Source organism: Eptatretus burgeri, chromosome 9 (assembly GCF_056783735.1).
Source record: "Eptatretus burgeri isolate ZD-2024b chromosome 9, Ebu_testis_v1, whole genome shotgun sequence".
Lineage (NCBI taxonomy): Eukaryota > Metazoa > Chordata > Myxini > Myxiniformes > Myxinidae > Eptatretus > Eptatretus burgeri.
The window spans coordinates 44,555,595-44,573,803 of NC_140969.1; the positions used below are offsets into that span (position 1 = coordinate 44,555,595).

The 18,209-nt window shown below is 36.0% G+C and overlaps 1 protein-coding gene across 5 annotated transcripts in view; it reads right to left on the minus strand.

Annotated features, from left to right (window-relative positions):
* Positions 1 to 18,209, minus strand: part of LOC147020031 (protein disulfide isomerase CRELD2-like) — a 70,557-nt gene that overhangs the window by 21,749 nt on the left and 30,599 nt on the right. For 3 of the 5 annotated variants that reach the window (XR_015061610.1, XM_085894976.1, XM_085894973.1), the window contains exons 2-5: positions 8,371 to 8,502; positions 6,209 to 6,291; positions 4,551 to 4,661; positions 2,821 to 2,900 (exon numbers count right to left, since the gene is read on the minus strand). Coding sequence is in view for 4 of the 5 variants with exons in the window: in XM_085894976.1 (XP_085751102.1) it covers positions 2,821 to 2,900; positions 4,551 to 4,661; positions 6,209 to 6,291; positions 8,371 to 8,502 (406 nt within the window). In the remaining variant the exon portion in view is untranslated. The remainder of the gene's footprint in view (positions 1 to 2,820; positions 2,901 to 4,550; positions 4,662 to 6,208; positions 6,292 to 8,370; positions 8,503 to 18,209) is intronic. The other 2 variants (XM_085894974.1, XM_085894975.1) reach the window with 1 other exon arrangement.

Genomic DNA, 18,209 nt, shown 5'->3' on the forward strand with positions numbered 1-18,209 from the left:
ATAAATGGGTAATTTTAAAGAGATATTTTTACGTGCAGAAGAACAGAGAACAAATTTGATTATAAATAAAAGCAAGCCAATCAATAAAAGTTGCATTGCACGTACAATTCACAAGAATGGAAAAGTACATGGAACATTAAGTTTACTGATACTCAGAACTTTATCAGAATCTAAGTAAATATATCAATCATAATGAATGGAGGGTAATCAAATTGGTGAGATAATGCTTCATCAGCATTTTCACAATCGATAAGATCTGAAAAAATGTAGATCAAAGACATCGACAAGTTTAAAGCTTAACAGAAAAAGATAGAAGCTGCAATGTAAACAAACATGTTTGAAATTTTTGCTCAGAATATATACAGAATATATTTGCTATACAAGAGAACAAATGCTTTCAACTCGGAGAGGAGTTGTCAGAATAAAATGAACACCCCTCCAATTGTAAACTACTGTATTTTAACAATCGGTGATGCAAACATAATCAAATAGACTCCATAATACTAATATCTGGTAATACGTCGTTTGGCATCATACAGGGCTTCAACCATTGAAGCCATCAAATCAATGATATTCTGTTTAACAACCTGATCCAGATTTTGGCAAATATAAAGTCGATTTTGTTGCAGCTTTTGCACACTACTTGGCAGAGGTCAGCTTTTCCACAGCTCCCGAACCATGTTATCAAACATGTTCAATGGCGTTGTTAGGATTCTGTGGTGCCCAAGGAAGCTACAGCACGTGCTCTCTCTTCAGCTGAGGTGGTTCTGGACGTATGGCATGCGGCACAATCTCCTGCAGCAAATGCGGTCTATAATGTAAGATGCCTTGCTGGTATACAAAAAACTCTTCCCACTATACTAGCAAGGTATTTAGTGCAGGAACATGGTGCCACATCCTATACGTCCAGAACCACTTCTGTCTGGAAGAGACATAATGGGCTACCACTTCTTCCTTCTTCCTTGGCACCCACAGATTTCTGACAGGAATGCCTTTGAACATGGGTTGAGAGTGTTAGAAAAGCAGATCTCTTTCAAGTGATGTGCAAGAGCAACCAAAAAACAAACAAACCAAAAAAATCTCCCCCACATTTGGTAAAATCTGGATCAGGCATTCTAAGCAAAGTACAGAATCATTAATTTGATGCCTTCCCAGAAACAAACACAATGATCCCAAAGGGCATTCTACCAGATACAAACATATGTAATCCATTTGATTGTGTTCTGATTGCAGATTGTTGGAATAAAATTTGTTGACAAAATTTAGTGTTCATTGTATTCTACCATAGTGGGGCACTGTACGATACTTTGGAAGAAAAAATTCAAACAACCACTCATTCAATTACACCTTTTATTTGTGTGAGATATATATATATATATATATATATATATATATATATATATATATATATATATATATATATATATATATATATATATATATATATATATATATATATATATATTATATAGGCACTCCTCACTGAATGACCCAACTGTTTAACGACCGCCCGGACTTACGACCAGCTCTCCGACCAGTCGGTATTGTACGCTGTACAAGAACTTTGGTTCCGGAAGCGGCAGCGCGGCGTCTCAGCATCAAGCATCTCATCTCGCATCACCCTTTCTCAGTTTCAGTCTTGTTCCCGCAGTCGGTCGGTATTCACTACACTCGCGTTCGCAATCTCCAAGACTACATATTTCGTCCATAAATTTGTACTTTATTGTGTATCTGCATAATCAGAGTATCAGCGGTGAGGTGGCAAGCACGGATGTAGAAGTAGCGGAAAAATTTATTGACCAATTTGATGAAATCATCGAGAAAGGCGGCTACCGTCCAGAACAGATCTTCAATGTGCATGAAACCGGACTTTTTTGGAAGAAAATGCCCGAAAAGTCCGACATACACAAAGAAGCTAAAACAATGCCCGGTTTCAAGGACAGGGTTACATTGTTGCTGGGAGGAAATGTCGCTGGGTTCAAGTTAAAGCCTTTCCTCATCTATCGCTCCGAGAACCCACGTGCATTGAGGCAGGTTTGTAAGCACACGCTGTCCATTTACTGTCGTGCAAATAACAAGGCATGGATGAAGTTATCAAGTTGGAGTTCCTTCAGACCTTTTCTTTATTCAGAATAAATATAAATGATTACCTGTATTTACAGTATGCAAACCTAAGTAATGTATATTAGAGTTGATTTCCTCAATTCTGTTTATTACAGTATACAGTAGACTACTGTATAAACATTTAAAAATATATCCTCGCTTATTGACCAATTCGCTTAACGACCTAGTCGTAGGAACGGAACTCTGTCGTAAAGTGAGGAATGCCGGTATATATATCTTCTTCTTCTTTCGGCTGCTCCCGTTAGGGGCCGCCACAGCGGATCATCCGTATGATCCGCATAGTGATTTGGCACATGTTTTATGCCGGATGCCCTTCCTGACGCAATCCTGGTCGCCTCTTACGACACAGGGATATGGTACACCTATTTTAACTGGGGTATACACCGGCCCAGTATACTGGTACTCATTTCGCCGACCTCGGAAGGATGACAGGCTGAGTCAACCCCCTGGTGTATTAATTCAGTGGCCCAACGGGGCTTGAACTCAGGACCTCTTGGATCCCAAGCCGCTGCCCTAACCACTGCGCCAACACCAGGCTTATGTGTATGTATGTATGTGTATATATATATATATATATATATATATATATATATATATATATATATATATATATATATATATATATATATATATAGAGATCAACACTTCAGAGTGAAATGAAGGATTCAGAGAAATTAAGAATAAAAGGAAACTCACTTGGACAATCTTTTCCATTGCAGCAGAGTGCGAGCGTTTTCTCACATAACCAGTGGTTCAAATCCGGGTGGCTGTGCTGGCTGTGTCAACAGAACGTACAACATTTGATCCATAAGAGCATGTAACTATAAATAAGTCAAAGTTACATTTACAAATACACTTAATAAGGCAACAAACTTTATTACAATACTCTGTACATTACTTTAAACTCTTAAATATTACTGTAATACTGTGTTTGTGCACCACAATGGAGATCAAATAAAAATACAAGTGATGTGTAACTTCAGTAAGGAAACATGAAGGTGATGGCTAGAAACAGCTGCGAGAACCAGTGGCAGTGATTCGAGTTTGGGTTTGGGTTAGCTGTCACTAAGTTTTTCACCAGAAAACCATAACACATCCAGTTTTACGTCCAGTGTCATTGCTTTACGGGCTCTCTTTGCACTCCCGCTGCACTTGTCACTTGAAGGTCACTTTCCAGATATCTTGGGCAACTGAAGGAGCGAGCAGAGCTAACCACGTGATGTAGTGAAAAGCACAGTGAAATCCCAACCACGGAAGTTCCCTCCAGGAGCGAGCGGAAGGGGATGCGAGCGGGGTGAAAGGAAGGGGGGGAATGGTGAGTATGGGTGGTGGGTGTGCTCCACATAAACCATCCATTCATCATTTCATTGCTCGGACACCCATGCATCCGATTACATTTAGGAGTGTTAAAAAGCGAAACTTTAAAATCATTTACTTCGCGGATCGTATAGTGTATTTTTTTTTAATTACTCACAAGATAGAGAATCGTGAATACTTCCAAAATTCTCCGATTTAAACGCAAATGGTGACAATTTATGCTTGGTGTTGGCTTAATGGTAAGTGTGGTGGTCATGGAATCCAAAGATCCTAAGTTCAAATCCCACTCAGTTGTTGAATTAATACCAGGTGGGGTTAACTCAACCTGTCATCCTTCCGAGGTTGGCAAAATGAGTGCCAGCATGCTGGTATCCTGTGTCGGAGTGGTGACCCATCCATGATTGTGCCCAATAGCCAAGGAGACTGCTGAGGCAGCACCAATGCTCTGTACAGAGTATGGTTCCAATGGATGGATGGATGGTGATAATTTGTTTAACAAAGAGTTCTGATAGTCAAATATTATATCAAATGTCGAAAATCCGTATGATACACATCCATTAGTAAGGATGGCTATGTAATCCATAGCTGAAGTTATCAAGTTGGAGTTTCCTTCAGACCTTTTTTTTGCACTCACTCTGTACAAATGTTCTATATGAGAACACCACATTCTGATCCCAAAATGTGAGATCTAACAGCTTGGAACCCTAACCCTATCACGTGAAAAACGAGTTGATGATTCTACTTTTAGGAGCCTTAATGACAAAAACAAATCTTGTTTTGATCAACATGCTCACAAAAAAAAATCCACCCCCCCCCCCAAAACCCATTTAAAAATACATCAGCTCACTTTCCCCCATCCCATTTTAAAAAAAAATACTAATAATAATAATAATAATAAACAACAAGTGTATGGACAAATTACCAAATTCTCAAAGACGCACAAAAATTGTTCGCATTGAAAACCGAGGGGAAATTGCTCACAGGTCTCCAATAATTATTTAATATTAACTTTCAATCGGCACATACAATTGTTATTAAACTCACACAGCAGCTTCGGTAAAGACCAACTACACTCGTTTTAAATTAAGTTACATTCAAGTTGAACGTACTGGTGGAACCACCAGTGCTCCAAGTGATCTTCTGACGCTTCCAGCAAGGAAAGGCAGGCATCGTCAAACTTCTGACACACCTTTTCCATAATCTCCACCAGTCGAGTCTCACTGTTAAACAGAGACAGACAGACAGAAAGGGGTGAAAACATAACTTCCTTCACCTTCGATGGTAGAGGTAATAGAGGAGATACGGTACAAAATAAATAAATAAATAAATAAAAATACCAGAGAAAAAATAAAACTATCATGAACACCCTTGACCCCCTTCAAAAATTTATTTAAAAGGAAGCGGTATTTAACCAATCATTTTAACCCAACACAATTATCTTGACTAATAAATTATAACTACTTCACAAAAACTCCATTCCAGCTTCCACCTCATCGGCAATGGTTGGTTGCTAAGATAATCATGTGCAAATTTTCTCTCTGGCTGTTTTCAGAGCTGCTCAAACTCTCAAGGATCTGGAACTTTGTTCAAGCAATTTGCTCATCATAACTTTTTGCTCAAGCACAGAAGCAGAAGGCACGTTTGTCCAAAAGTTGACTTGTTTGATAACTTCTTCTTCTTCTTCTTCTCGCACTTCTTATTTTGATAACTCACTTCATCAAACTCTGCCTGCTGCTCTTGCATGTATCTAACAGGTACTTGTGCACAGAGGTAAACATGGAGTAACTTTCCTATCAAAGCAACACACCCTTACCATGGTCAGCCAATACATCAAAGTTGAACATTAAGTTGCTCTGCAAGGCTTGCCATGATCATGTGACTGACATATTCTCAAACTAATGTATACACACAACCACACTTCCAACATGCTCACAAGCAACGTCACCCCTGATGGATTCTCCTCCGCAATTCCGCCAGTGGCATCTTACAAAGTCAGAATGTTGGGATCAATTTTCTTCTTCACAATTAACGCAGTAATAACTCACTAAGAACTCAGGATGCGTTCCTGGAGAAGAGCTGATCAAAAATGCACTAGAAGGGGTCATTATACCATCGTTTATATGGAGATGCGTTCCCAACAGCATTATTTCTTACGCATGAGCAGTTATGTGAGGGCTTCATTGGGGTATTGGTAAAAATGCTATTAACAAGTGGAGTTACAGTCAAAGTACACCGCCCCCCCCCCCGCCAAATAAATAAATAACATCCTCCAGCATGCGATATTGCCAGGGCGTCTTCAGCACCCGGCGATGCCACCGTGCAGCACATGGAGACGGAATTGGGGGGGGGGAGCAGTGAACAATAATTGACCAATTCATAACTTACATAATTAAAATAAATAAATAAATAATCATAAAATAATTTCTTAAATCAATTGGCTAATAGCATACCAAAACAACCACCGTTGTTTTTGAAGATATATATATATATATATATATATATATATATATATATATATATATATATATATATATATATATATATATATATATATATATATATATATATGCATATCATAAAACAGACTAAAATAAATACTCCATGAGGCCATTGTACCCATCTAGTTCTCCCTGATGACATAGCTTTTTGTTACCTTTAGACCGCCTTCCTGCCACCAAAAAGTTGCATTCAATGAACCAAATGTCACTCGTTTGCAATTTCCACGAATGTTAAAACTCCTATGAACTTCAGTAAACATGATAATGACCTGCGCTCATATGGCATTGGACGACGCTCTTCCCATTCTGTATTTCCACCACCAAAGTTCTTGTTGGCAGTTCTGATTAAGCCCTGGAAGGGAAGGGGGGAGGTGAACATTTTACAACAAAGACAATGCAGTTGAAACACTCAGATAGATGCTGGAAAGTTTGACTTGCTTCAAACTGTGGACACCACCACCCTCTGATAGTGTTCACATCGCAATGTTGAATAGTGCAGCATTTCCAATAGTTGTGGAGTTACAAACTTCGATAAATCACAACTCAAGTTGGCTTCGACAACATTTAACTTGTGGCAACTGGTGAAATAACTACTTGTTAGTACTGTTGATTACCTGCCTATCTCCAATCAAACATGATGTACAACTTCATTTTTAAAAAAACAATATTTTTTAGCAATATTAGTCGTAGATATATGGGGTTTCTAAGGCAACCATGCAAATGAATCGGGTGAAGGGAAAAAAAACTCTGATTTGATCCCCAAAAACCCCTAAACAAGAGTCTAATTCCTCCCCCCCCCCCCCATACAAATGTATAGGGAGAACTCTCTGACTCGAGACCCATCAGGACAAAAAGAGGAGAATGATTTTCTGCCATACAAGCTCATGTTAAATTGAGACCGTCTCAGGGCCCAAAAAAACCTCATACAAATTAATAGGGGAAGCTTTCTTGCTCAAGGCCCATCAGGTCAAAAGAGGAGAATGATTTTCTCTCCCCCCTCTGACTCTCGGTCCATGGGGTCAAAAGAAGAGATCGATCTCTCCCCCATTACTTACTCCATTCAAAGAGTGAGCCAATGAATATTTGATCATGTTCTACTTCAGGTAATAAATTAATTTTCCTCTTACATTCATCACCATCTAGTATATTCACAAATATTATTTTAGAACTTAGTTCTTGGTCTAAATATCTTTGTTGAGCAGAAATAAAATGATAAACTTCTCTCAATGCTCTTGTTTGACTACCTACTGAGTTGAGGATTATTTTTTGCATAAGCCACGCCCACTTTTACTAAGCCCCGCCCTCTTTTGTGAGGACCACATACTCTTACATCATTTCCTGTTAATCGATTTTCAAAAGAATTCACCAGAAAATTCTAGAATGTTATATTTTAGAAATTTCAACAGCAGAGAATTCTCCATTTTGAAAAAGGAAACCACACCCACCAGTCTTTCTCTATAAAAGCTTCAAACCCAGACTCCATTTTAAACATATTTTTACTTTAACTGAGAATGGAGTGCTGTGCTGAGCTTGAGTGGGATGACTTTGGAGTTCCTTGGAGTTCTACTACTTGGATGGAACTAAACCTTCAAGTTGATGAACTGGATTCAAACCTCTTATCTATTGAGGTAAGATTTTATTTTCCTATTTACAGAGTTTGATTTAAGCATATTATCATTTAATAATTAAATCACTTAATTAATACATTATTATTTTCTCTCACAGGAAATTGTATCTGAAATACGAAATGAAAATACTGCTTTTGCCACAACTTGGGACGAAATTGTTGGTTTGGTTGAAGACCTTATGAGCGATCAAGACCCACAGAACGAGCTCGTCCTTGATGACCCAACCAAAGAGTTATACCTTGGTGACCAGCAAAGTCCTAAAAAAGAGGTTTACAGCAATTGTACTCATTGCGAGTTATCAAGACAATACCCACTGAACAAGTTATACCTTGATGAGCCAGAATACAAGTTTTACCTTGAAGACTCACAAATTTTGAAAAAAAAAAAAAAAAAAAAAAAAAAAAAAATCAGGAAATGAGTTCTGCCTTGATGGTTTAAATAACCACCTTGGAGACTCGAGAAAAGGGTTCTGCCAAGATGGTTCTAAATATGGAACCTACCTTGGAGACTCACAAATTTCAGACATTTTGAAAAATGGAGATTTCCTTGATGATCCACAGTTATACTATGTGAGATCAATCACCGAAACCAATAAAAATTGGAAAAATGGAGTTTTCCTTGATGATCCACAGTTATATTATGTGAGATCTATCACCGAAACTCACAATATTTCTGGAAATTGTGATTCTACCTTAGAGTCTTGGATAGATGGTTATATTTTTGGAGACTTGAAATGTGGGTTCTGGTTTGATAACTCACAATGTGATACATATCTTGGAAACTCAACAGGAATGTGGTTATACCTTGGAGACTTGGAAAGTTGGGTTTATTTTGGACACTTGAAATGTGGTTTCTACCAAGACTCTTGGGGATCTCAACATATCGATGTGATTCCTTGTTGGATGGTGCTTGATGAAAGCAATATCAAGAAAGTTCTGGGAAGAAAGTGCAGGAAAGTTCTTACTCCCCCTTTCTACTTTATCAAACCTGAAAGCCTTAAAAGACAGAATTGGAAGAAGAGAAAAAAAAACAAAAAAAGTATATATTGTTAGTTCTGGGAAGAAGATGCAGGAAAGTTCTTACTCCCCCTTTCTACTTCATCAAACCTGAAAGCCTTAAAAGACAGAATTGGAAGAAGAGAAAAAAAACATAAAAAATATATATTGTTAGTTCTGGGAAGAAGATGCAGGAAAGTTCTTACTCCCCCTTTCTACTTCATCAAACTTGAAAGCCTTAAAAAACAGAATTGGAAGAAGAGACAAAAACATAAAAAAATATATATTGTTGAAATATGTATTTAAATAAAAGATATTAAGTTGGGTGAGGGTTGGGTTGGAGTTGAAATTTTGAATGTTAGGGTTAGGTTTGATTATCACTCACTCACACACACACACACACACACACACACACACACACACACACACACACACACACACACACACACACACACACACACACACACACACACACACACACACACACACACACACACACACACACACACACACACACACACACACACAATTTAAGCCTTGACTATTCAGTTGAGGATTCTGTGTTTGGGGTTCACAGACCTAAGAACGTCCCCCATTGCACACACACCAACAAACAAAAGTTAAGCCTTGACTATGTAGTTGAGGATTCTGTGTTTAGGGATCACAGATCTAAGAACGTCCCCCACTACATACACACCAATAAATAAAAGTTAAGCCTTGACTATGTAGTCGAGAATTCTGTGTTTGGGGTTCACAGATCTAAGAACGTCCCCCTTGACACACTATATATATATATATATATATATATATATATATATATATATATATATATATATATATATATATATATATATATATATATATATATATATATATATATATACTAGCCGAAACCCCGTCACAGACGGATTCCAATCATTCAACCACCCTCACCAGCTCACCCACACTCGAGGGACATGGACTGGACAGGGCGTGCTTGCCGCCGCCTACTCATCCCCCGCCCCTGCCCCATTCCCCCCCCTTCAATTTGCTTACCCCCGCCCAAAAATTTAATTACCCTGGCCCCGCCCCCGCCTCTTGATTCCCCGCCCCCACTTGCCCCCGGCCCCCCGCCCCCTGTCTACCCCCTCACACTCAACCCCGCCTAATTCACCCCACCCCCCCCCACTCATCCCCCGCCCCATTTCCCCCCTGTCTCCCGCTTTCAATTTGCTTACCTTGCCCCCCACCTCTTCACTCCCTGCCCCCGTCTCTTCATCCCCTGCCCCTTCACTCCTCACCCCCGTCAACGAAAAGTGTTTATTCTGCTTCAGAGTTGAAAGTTGACTATTGCCACTATGTGCGATGCACTCTTACAGGTACAAAGTTTCTTTCAGTCCAGGTCACAGTACTGAGAAAAACGTGATGCGACCGCTAGGAGGAGCACAAAATTGGTCCTTCAGTATTAATATATAGATATTTTAAATTTAACCGTTACACACCTCGGACTTGGTCCTCGAGTGTCCATAATGGTGTATAGTAGAGGGGAGTGAAGCGCCAACCTATTGCTCCCATGAGTGTTATTTGCTTTGTTTTGTCTTTTGTAATTCCTGTGAATAAAATGAACCTAAAATCTGTTCCCCTTCTAAATCATATACTTTATAAGTTCAAGGAACTGTATCTATCACATCAACGATTTTTAAAAGTTCATTTGTCCACCGCTTTGTATAACCCTTTTCAAAATGAGATTTCCATCTATATATTCTGACTATATCACCAACTTTGAATTTAGGTTTTCTGACATTAATCTCTTTTTCATATTTTAATTTTGTAAATGTTTCTGATGGTTTCATATTCGTTGACGTGTGAATCGTGTCATTATACTTATCCACAATATCCTGAATAAAAGATGACCATTGTTGAGAACCGAGTTGTGTGAATTTTTTTATATAGTCTCTCTTTTAAGGTACGATTAAAACGTTCAATAACAACGGCCTTCCCTTCATTAAAGGTACTGTATAATGTAATACTGTTATTTTTTAGAAAATTCATAAATGTCTTGTTATAAAATGCTCTAACCTGATCAGGCCACAATTTTTTAGGTTTTTCTCTTACTTTTATTAAATATCTGTTGAAAGGCTAACATAAGAGTATTACCTGTTTTGTTTTTTTAAAGGGACAACCCACGCATATCTACTCCTCAAATCAATAACGGTTAAAGCATACTTGTACCCCTTATCATTATTGAGTTCAATTAAATCAGCGGACCAGATATAATCAACTTCCTTGGAATAAACCTTCCTTCTCTGAAACTTTGTGAATATTGGTTTATGCAATTCATCAGCTAATTGTTCTTCAGTCTTAATGACATCATTAGAGCCCATAAGTTTTTTGAATTTCCAAGTCCAAGTTTCAATTTAGCACTGATCATCTTCTTCATGATGAACCTATCAACTTTTTCTCTCAAGGTTGGATTTTGTATCAGAGACAAATTATACAACATTTCTCTATCCGCTTCATGTTTTTTCTTCCAACATTGTGGTATTCCCATAATCAGTATCGTGTCTCATGCACACTTCATCAAACCTATTGATGGGTTTACTCCATGGTTTAGGATTGTCTGCCTCATCTAATCTTTTATCCAAGTTTGTGCTTGGACCACAGAAAGAATACCCTGGTAGATGCAATTCCCCTGGTATTCCAGTAGTTGTAAATTTACTTCCTGATAAAAACTTTTGTATATCTTCTCTGAGTTTGTGTTTGGAGATAAATTGATTCTTTTTTGAACCACACACAGAACATGTACCTTTTTGTATAACCCTATTATTTTTACTTTTAAAATATGAGATTTTTTAGTATTAGTTTTCTTTTTACATTTGAGACAATAACTCATATTTATGAGAAAAATTCCGACAGAGTACGAAAACCTTTTTAGTTTCCAACATGCACATTTGAATCTTAATTTTTAAAACATAAAGAATCCTTAGAAATGCCTTCACTCTCTCCTCCATTTATTTACGAAAAAAAATGAAAAACTTTAATTAAAGTCAATATCTTGTCCTTGAAAACGATGTCAATAGTCTTGTTGAAAATATTGCTAATAGACTTGTCAATTTTTTGTTTTCCTCCTCGGTACGTTGAGATTTATTTATTTTCTCTAATACCTCGAATCTTTTTTTAGTCTCACTGGTTTCCATATTTTCATATTTATTTATTCTCGCTCTTTCCTCCCTCTCCTCCCTCTCCTCCCTCTCTCTTCTCTCTTTCCTCCTTCTCTCTCTCTTCTCTCTCTCCTCCTTCTGTCTCCAACTCCTTCCTCGTCCCTTACTATCCTTGAATCACTTACACCCCATAGAATATCATACATATATTCATCGGGATTTCTTGTTATTCCGGTATACAAAATAATGTTTTCTACAACAGGAAACCAATAAAATTTCTTCTGAATTTCTAAAAGAGCCTTACGTTACCTTAACTTTATAATTTTTTCATTATTTAACATTCTAATTAAATCCAAAGTTGTTGGTTTATCAACATCAGCATAATGCCAATCTTTTATTGAAAATACCTCATTCTTATGTTGTAGAACATATTTATTAAAATACCAAATAGCCTTTTCTTGAAGGTATGCTTGGACACAAAAATGATAATTTTCTTGAAGCCTTCTTGCTGTCATTTATGTATTACAAATATATGACAGAATAATATTATGACACGAAACACCTCCACATCTTCCCAGAGTTAAATCATTTTGTATTTCCTTACTTATTATATATAATCCTGTTTTTTCTGTTTTCATGATATAAACTAGGGCAAAACCATTATTATATTTACCCTTATTAAATTATTTTATTTGTCGTTTTCTAATCGTGCTTCCACAAAACTCATTCTCTATACCAAGTGGATAATATTCTTCCTTATGAGACTGGTTTAATTGTTCCAGGTCTTCTAGGTAAATTTTAAATGACCAATTATACCCTAAATCATTAAAATCATACCCCCATTGTTCTATTCTCATACAAACGATAAGCCCTTCTTTATAAAAATTTATTTTAATTCGAACTGTGAATTCTGTATGACCTGGAGATAAAATCAACACTTCTGTATCTTTGGAATACACGGCCGTTTTATTTAAGGATATATTTTGTGATAAATCGCTTAATCTCACCAAGTCATTGGAGTCAGTCGGGCTTGGATAATTTTTTAATTTATAAGCATTTTTCATATTAATATTTTTTGTTATACTATATTTCTGTCGTTCACCCTGTGCCTTTGTGTAATAATTTGATAAATCAATATCCAGTTCTTGGGATACACCAAAGATAGAACCAGATTTACCAACACAAGTCATTTATATTAGATTAAAAATAATGTCATAAAAAAAATTATTTTTGAGTTGAAATAACACATATAGACATAATTGACCACAACACTTGGAATTTAATTCTTGGACTTGAAATGTTTGATAAACACCATTCTGTAAGAATTTTATGACTTCAACAGGTGGTGGAAGACCAAAACTATCAAAATAATATTTGGCTTCATTATTAAAAATACAAACCCAATGAGAACCGTTCCCATTATTATCTTCTAAGTTCATAATAATATTCTTTGTATGTTGAGGCACGTTTGTTAATTCATCTCTCATACAAATAACCACATTATGAATTTTTAATTTCTTAATATTTGACAAGTTGTAAATTTGATGCTGTATTCTTTCCAAATTCTTTAAACCACTCATCAATGCTCATTTATTTATTAGAAAGACATAATCCATTACACCTTTAAGTTAATTTTACACCTGCCTGTGCGATAGAAGAAAGCATATCTCCAACTAACAATCTCGCTTTATCAGGCAGACTTTCAAGTTTTTCAGCAAAATCTACAATTACACCACTTCCACTAATTTGTTTCTCCAACTCTTTGTTATGTCTTTCCAATTATTTTTGAGCCCGGAGTTGAGCCTTCCTTTCGTTGGCAGTTTTCACCGCTGTTGAAATACCACCCGTCAATGCTCCAACCGCACTTAAACCAGCAAATAAAGGAATTATAAATGGGAGAAATCCTCCACTCGTCTCTCTTATTTAATATTTTTTCAACATTGTTTTGTCATTTTAATTTTAAGTGAGCCAGTATCGTTCAAGATTTTAACCTGTTCTCTTGTGAGCAAAACATCAATTCTTACTGCTCATTTTCTCTGAACTGTATTAACGTTAATCGTACAAGGCTTTTGATTTTGAACACAAGATGATAGTTTATGAAGATTGATTTGATTAACATATACCCCAGTTGGTACTTTGCCACTCATTTATTTAACAAAAAAATATGTGAGACTAATCATAACACCATTATCTGTATTAATCTGTACTTCTGTTTCTTCCAAAAGCAAACAATATATATCAACTTCTTCACTCTCTCCTCTTTCAATGTATAGGGAAGTATCCACTCGATTCGACTTTATAGTTTCCTTTTGAGTACTCGGATCAAACGCATAGATTGTATACAAACTTTTAAAAGCTGTCATATACAAAATGGGTTCTTTATTTCCATTACTTTCACACACCTTTTGGTAAGACTTGTATGCTTCAGCAAAATCATTTTTTTCCAATTAATTTCCAATCTATCTCGTGGATAAAATGTTCCATCTGGAGAAACGCGAAGTAGTTTCACCTTAGCATTATCACTCAATGCATTATTCTTATCAGTAGCAGTATCGCCATATGGTTTTTTAAAAAATGATCCACAGATATCGTGGCTTTCCTTCCAGAACACCCAAATTCCACGTGTAAGTGGTTTGGTTTAGTTTAACGTGTTGACATCTTCTTTTAAGGTATGATACACTGAGTGGTTTCTTTGAGTTGTCTTCTGTTCAACATCTCTTCTGTTTTAAGATTAGGAGTATATTCATGAATATACCAACCCATTTCATCAATTACAAATTTATTCTGATCACCAAAAGCACTAGCAACACCAAAAAGTAATCTATTTTCATTATCATTCCTTTGTAGTTGAAATCAAATTTTAAGACCATACAGAACTTTATCATGATCACAAAATCCAAATATACCTTTAAGAGGAACTGCCACAGTAAAACTATTAACTGCTTTTGTAATATCATTATACATTCCTTTCCTTTGAGTATAGCCAGGGTCTATGTTTGTTCCCATTGACATATCAGAAATAAAACCTTCGACAGCCCCCTTTCCCATTCTATCACTGAATGAATATAGTGTAAATTTCATCATTTCAGATACAGCAGAGACATAATCAACCGCTTCAACTTCTTGTGTTCCAATGTACAAACGAACACTATCAAACATTTTCCAGAAGAAATCATTTACGAGTGTAGCGTTTGTGTTATTCCCAGCCTTAGTGAATTTAAATTTACACAACAAGAAACTTTCGGATAGATTCAAATAGGTTTGTTAACCTCCGCCATCTTCGAAGATGGATGGAGGTTACTGTTTTCACCCCTTTCTGTTTGTTTGTTTGTTTGTGAACAGTATTACGGAAAAACTCCTCGACAGATTTCGACGAAACTTGGTGGGGGGGGGGTTAGGTGTGGTCCAAGGAGCATGCCATTAAATTTTGGACTTGGTCCCCTCCCCTAAAAATTTAGAGAAAAAATTTTTTTTTTTTGCATTTCTACATGTTTTAAGTGATTTCCAACCCCTCCCCCAAAAAAATTGTTACCCCCCCAAAAAAGAGAATTTTTTTTTGCATTTCTACATGTTTTAAATGACTTCCATCCCCCCCCCAAAAGAAATTGTTACCCCCCCAAAAAAATTAGAGAAAAATTTTTTTTTTTTGCAATTCTACATGTTTTAAGTGATTTCCAACCCCCCCCCCCCAAGGAAAGAAAAACATTTTTTTTTGCATTTCTACATGTTTTAAGTGATTTCCAACCCCCCAAAAAAATTGTTACCCCCCCAAAAAAGAAAATTTTTTTTTGCATTTCTATGTTTAAAGTGATTTCCAACCCCCTCCCAAAAAAGATTTTTTTTGCATTTCTACGTTTTAACTGATTTCCAACCCCCCAAAAAAAATTGTTAGAGAAAAAAAATAATTTTTTTTGCATTTCTACATGTTTTCAGTGATTTCCAACCCCCACCCACCAAAAAAAAATTGTTAGAGGAAAAATTTTTTTGCGACTTCTTTTTCAACAAAATTTCGATTTCTTTTTTTTTGCATTTCTACATGTTTTAAGTGATTTCCAACCCCCCCCCCCCCCAAAAAAAAATGTTGGAGAAAAGAACTATAACTCTGTCAGCACTGTTGACATCATATTTAATGAATAAGATATAAGGTTCACTTGAGTGACCCAGCAGTATTGGCGGCGGAGGTTTTGCACTCTTCCGAGTGCTCCCCCTCTAGTTGATTATGTACTTCAAAACTTTTTGTACCATTTGCATTCCAGTCTGTTCCAGTTATTGCATTTACCTTGAAGTAATCTTTTTTAGTAGAGTTTGAGATGATAATAGTATCATCCAAATCATCGATACTATCAATTGCTTCCATACTTGTATTTATTTAGGAAAAAAGATGTTAAAACTTTTGAAACCCTGACCCAAGTATTTGAATTATTTTCTGTCGTTCTTGGGGCAACAACCGAGTTTTGCCTTTCTTAATTTATTTTATTACTTGTAATTTATGAGATTTATTTTGAGCATCTTTTATGCTCTTTACAGCATCTACTACATTTCCCACAGCAGAAGCAGTTGAACCAATTAGGTCTTTATGTTTAAGAATAGTTGAACCGATACCCATTAGAGTATCAATTATCCCATCTCCTCTAAATTGATGTCCGACACACCTTTGTCTCTTAGGTTTATAGTATCCTCGACCAAGATACATACCTTCACCCTTGTAGTATGGGGAAAGGAACATCCCATCCCCTGTAATTATTTTATATTTTCCCAACTCGTGTTTCCTCACAATAACCATCGTGTTTATTTTTTGGAAAACTTCACGTAGGTGAATTCTGATGGATATAACTTCTCCATTAAAATAAATCATACGATTGATTATCTTGGTCGGTTATCCTAAAATTTACTCTGTGTATGGTTTTTCCTGACACAGGGAGATAAACCAGATTTTTGGGTTCCATATTGAATTGATAACCAATTGGGATTGAGTATGCACTGAATGAAAATATTGTATTTGTTCTTATTCCATCATTATAAGCACCATCAATCAAATCACAGTGAATTTATACTAAATTTATTCCTGAGGATATTTGAATGACAATATCACTTTAAAACATCCCATTAGTTTCAATCTTTTTTGAGGAGAAACCCAATAACTCTCTAAATGAATTATCAATTGTGAAATCAACCTCGTGGTTATTTTTAAGTTTAATCATCGATTTTGAATTATGTTTTTGAATATCTAAAACAATATTTTTTGGTTCATCACCCTGTTCTTTCATAAGACGAACAATTTCGGAAGATATTTGAGAAATCTCATATGCTCCGGGTGAAACTGTTATTGTTTTGTATCCACTTCCCGGATTATAACTAAACTTGTAATTTTTCTCGGTTATATTAAATAAGGTATTATAAGTTTCCATGGACAATAAAGATGCCTCATATTCTTTTGTTGGGTCAAGTTGTAATGGGTATGGGAATGAAGATGTGTGGTCGCTTGTTGTGAAATTAAAACTAAGGATTGTGCTTCTCATCTTATTTAATACGAGATAAAATGTCTTTATATTGATATTTATTAATTATTTTCATGTTCATCAACTGCTCTAAAATGGTTGATGCTTCATTAAAACAATTGTTATTTCCAGCCTTCTTACTACCTAACAACAATAACAGTCTATTATCTAATTGTGATGGGTCATTTGGAAGAAAACTAACACCTGAACCAAGGATACTTAAAGCCTGAATAATGTGTTTCTCCTTCTCATTCTTCCTACTTTTACCAGAAATACTAACCCTATAATTAAGAGTGTTCAGCAGATCAATATATACTCTATCTTCATTATTTTTCATATCCAATGGTTTATCAATATACTTTGATTCATACCTCACAGTTGAACCTTGTCTTCCATCTTTTGTGAGAAGAAACATTAATCTCGGAGTTAGTTTAACAGGGGGTTGAGCAGAACTCAAGAACTTTAATTCATCATTAAATATCAATACCTTTTCTTGAATAAGATTTAATATTGCTGGTTGTTCTGTTGGGATGAGTCCTGCTTTGGTTTTTGAATCCGCTGAATATTCATTGTTTTGAAGAGCATTCACAATATAATCAGGGGATCGATTAATCTCTTCCAGTTGTTGCAATAATCCTTCATCATCATATTCTAATTCTCCTACATGCTCTAATTCTTCTTCCATCATTTGACTGAAATCTTTTATCATTTGAAGTTTGTTAGGAGTATATTCTATTGTGAGAACTGTGGAAACATCTATAATTTTTTATTTGGAAATTTTTAAAAGTGGTTTAAAAAATTTCTCGTTTTCTTTCAAATGCTTCTTCACCCGTTAGTTTCTGTCTGCATTTCTTCTTTATGTCTTCCTGTTGTTTTACAACTTTTGAAACCAACTCTTGATGTTCCTTAAATCTTCTTGCTCTTTCTTTCGCATCCATTTATTTATTGGAAAATATCATTTAATATCCCATCTTGTTTCACAACAATATATTTATATTTTTCAGTCGTG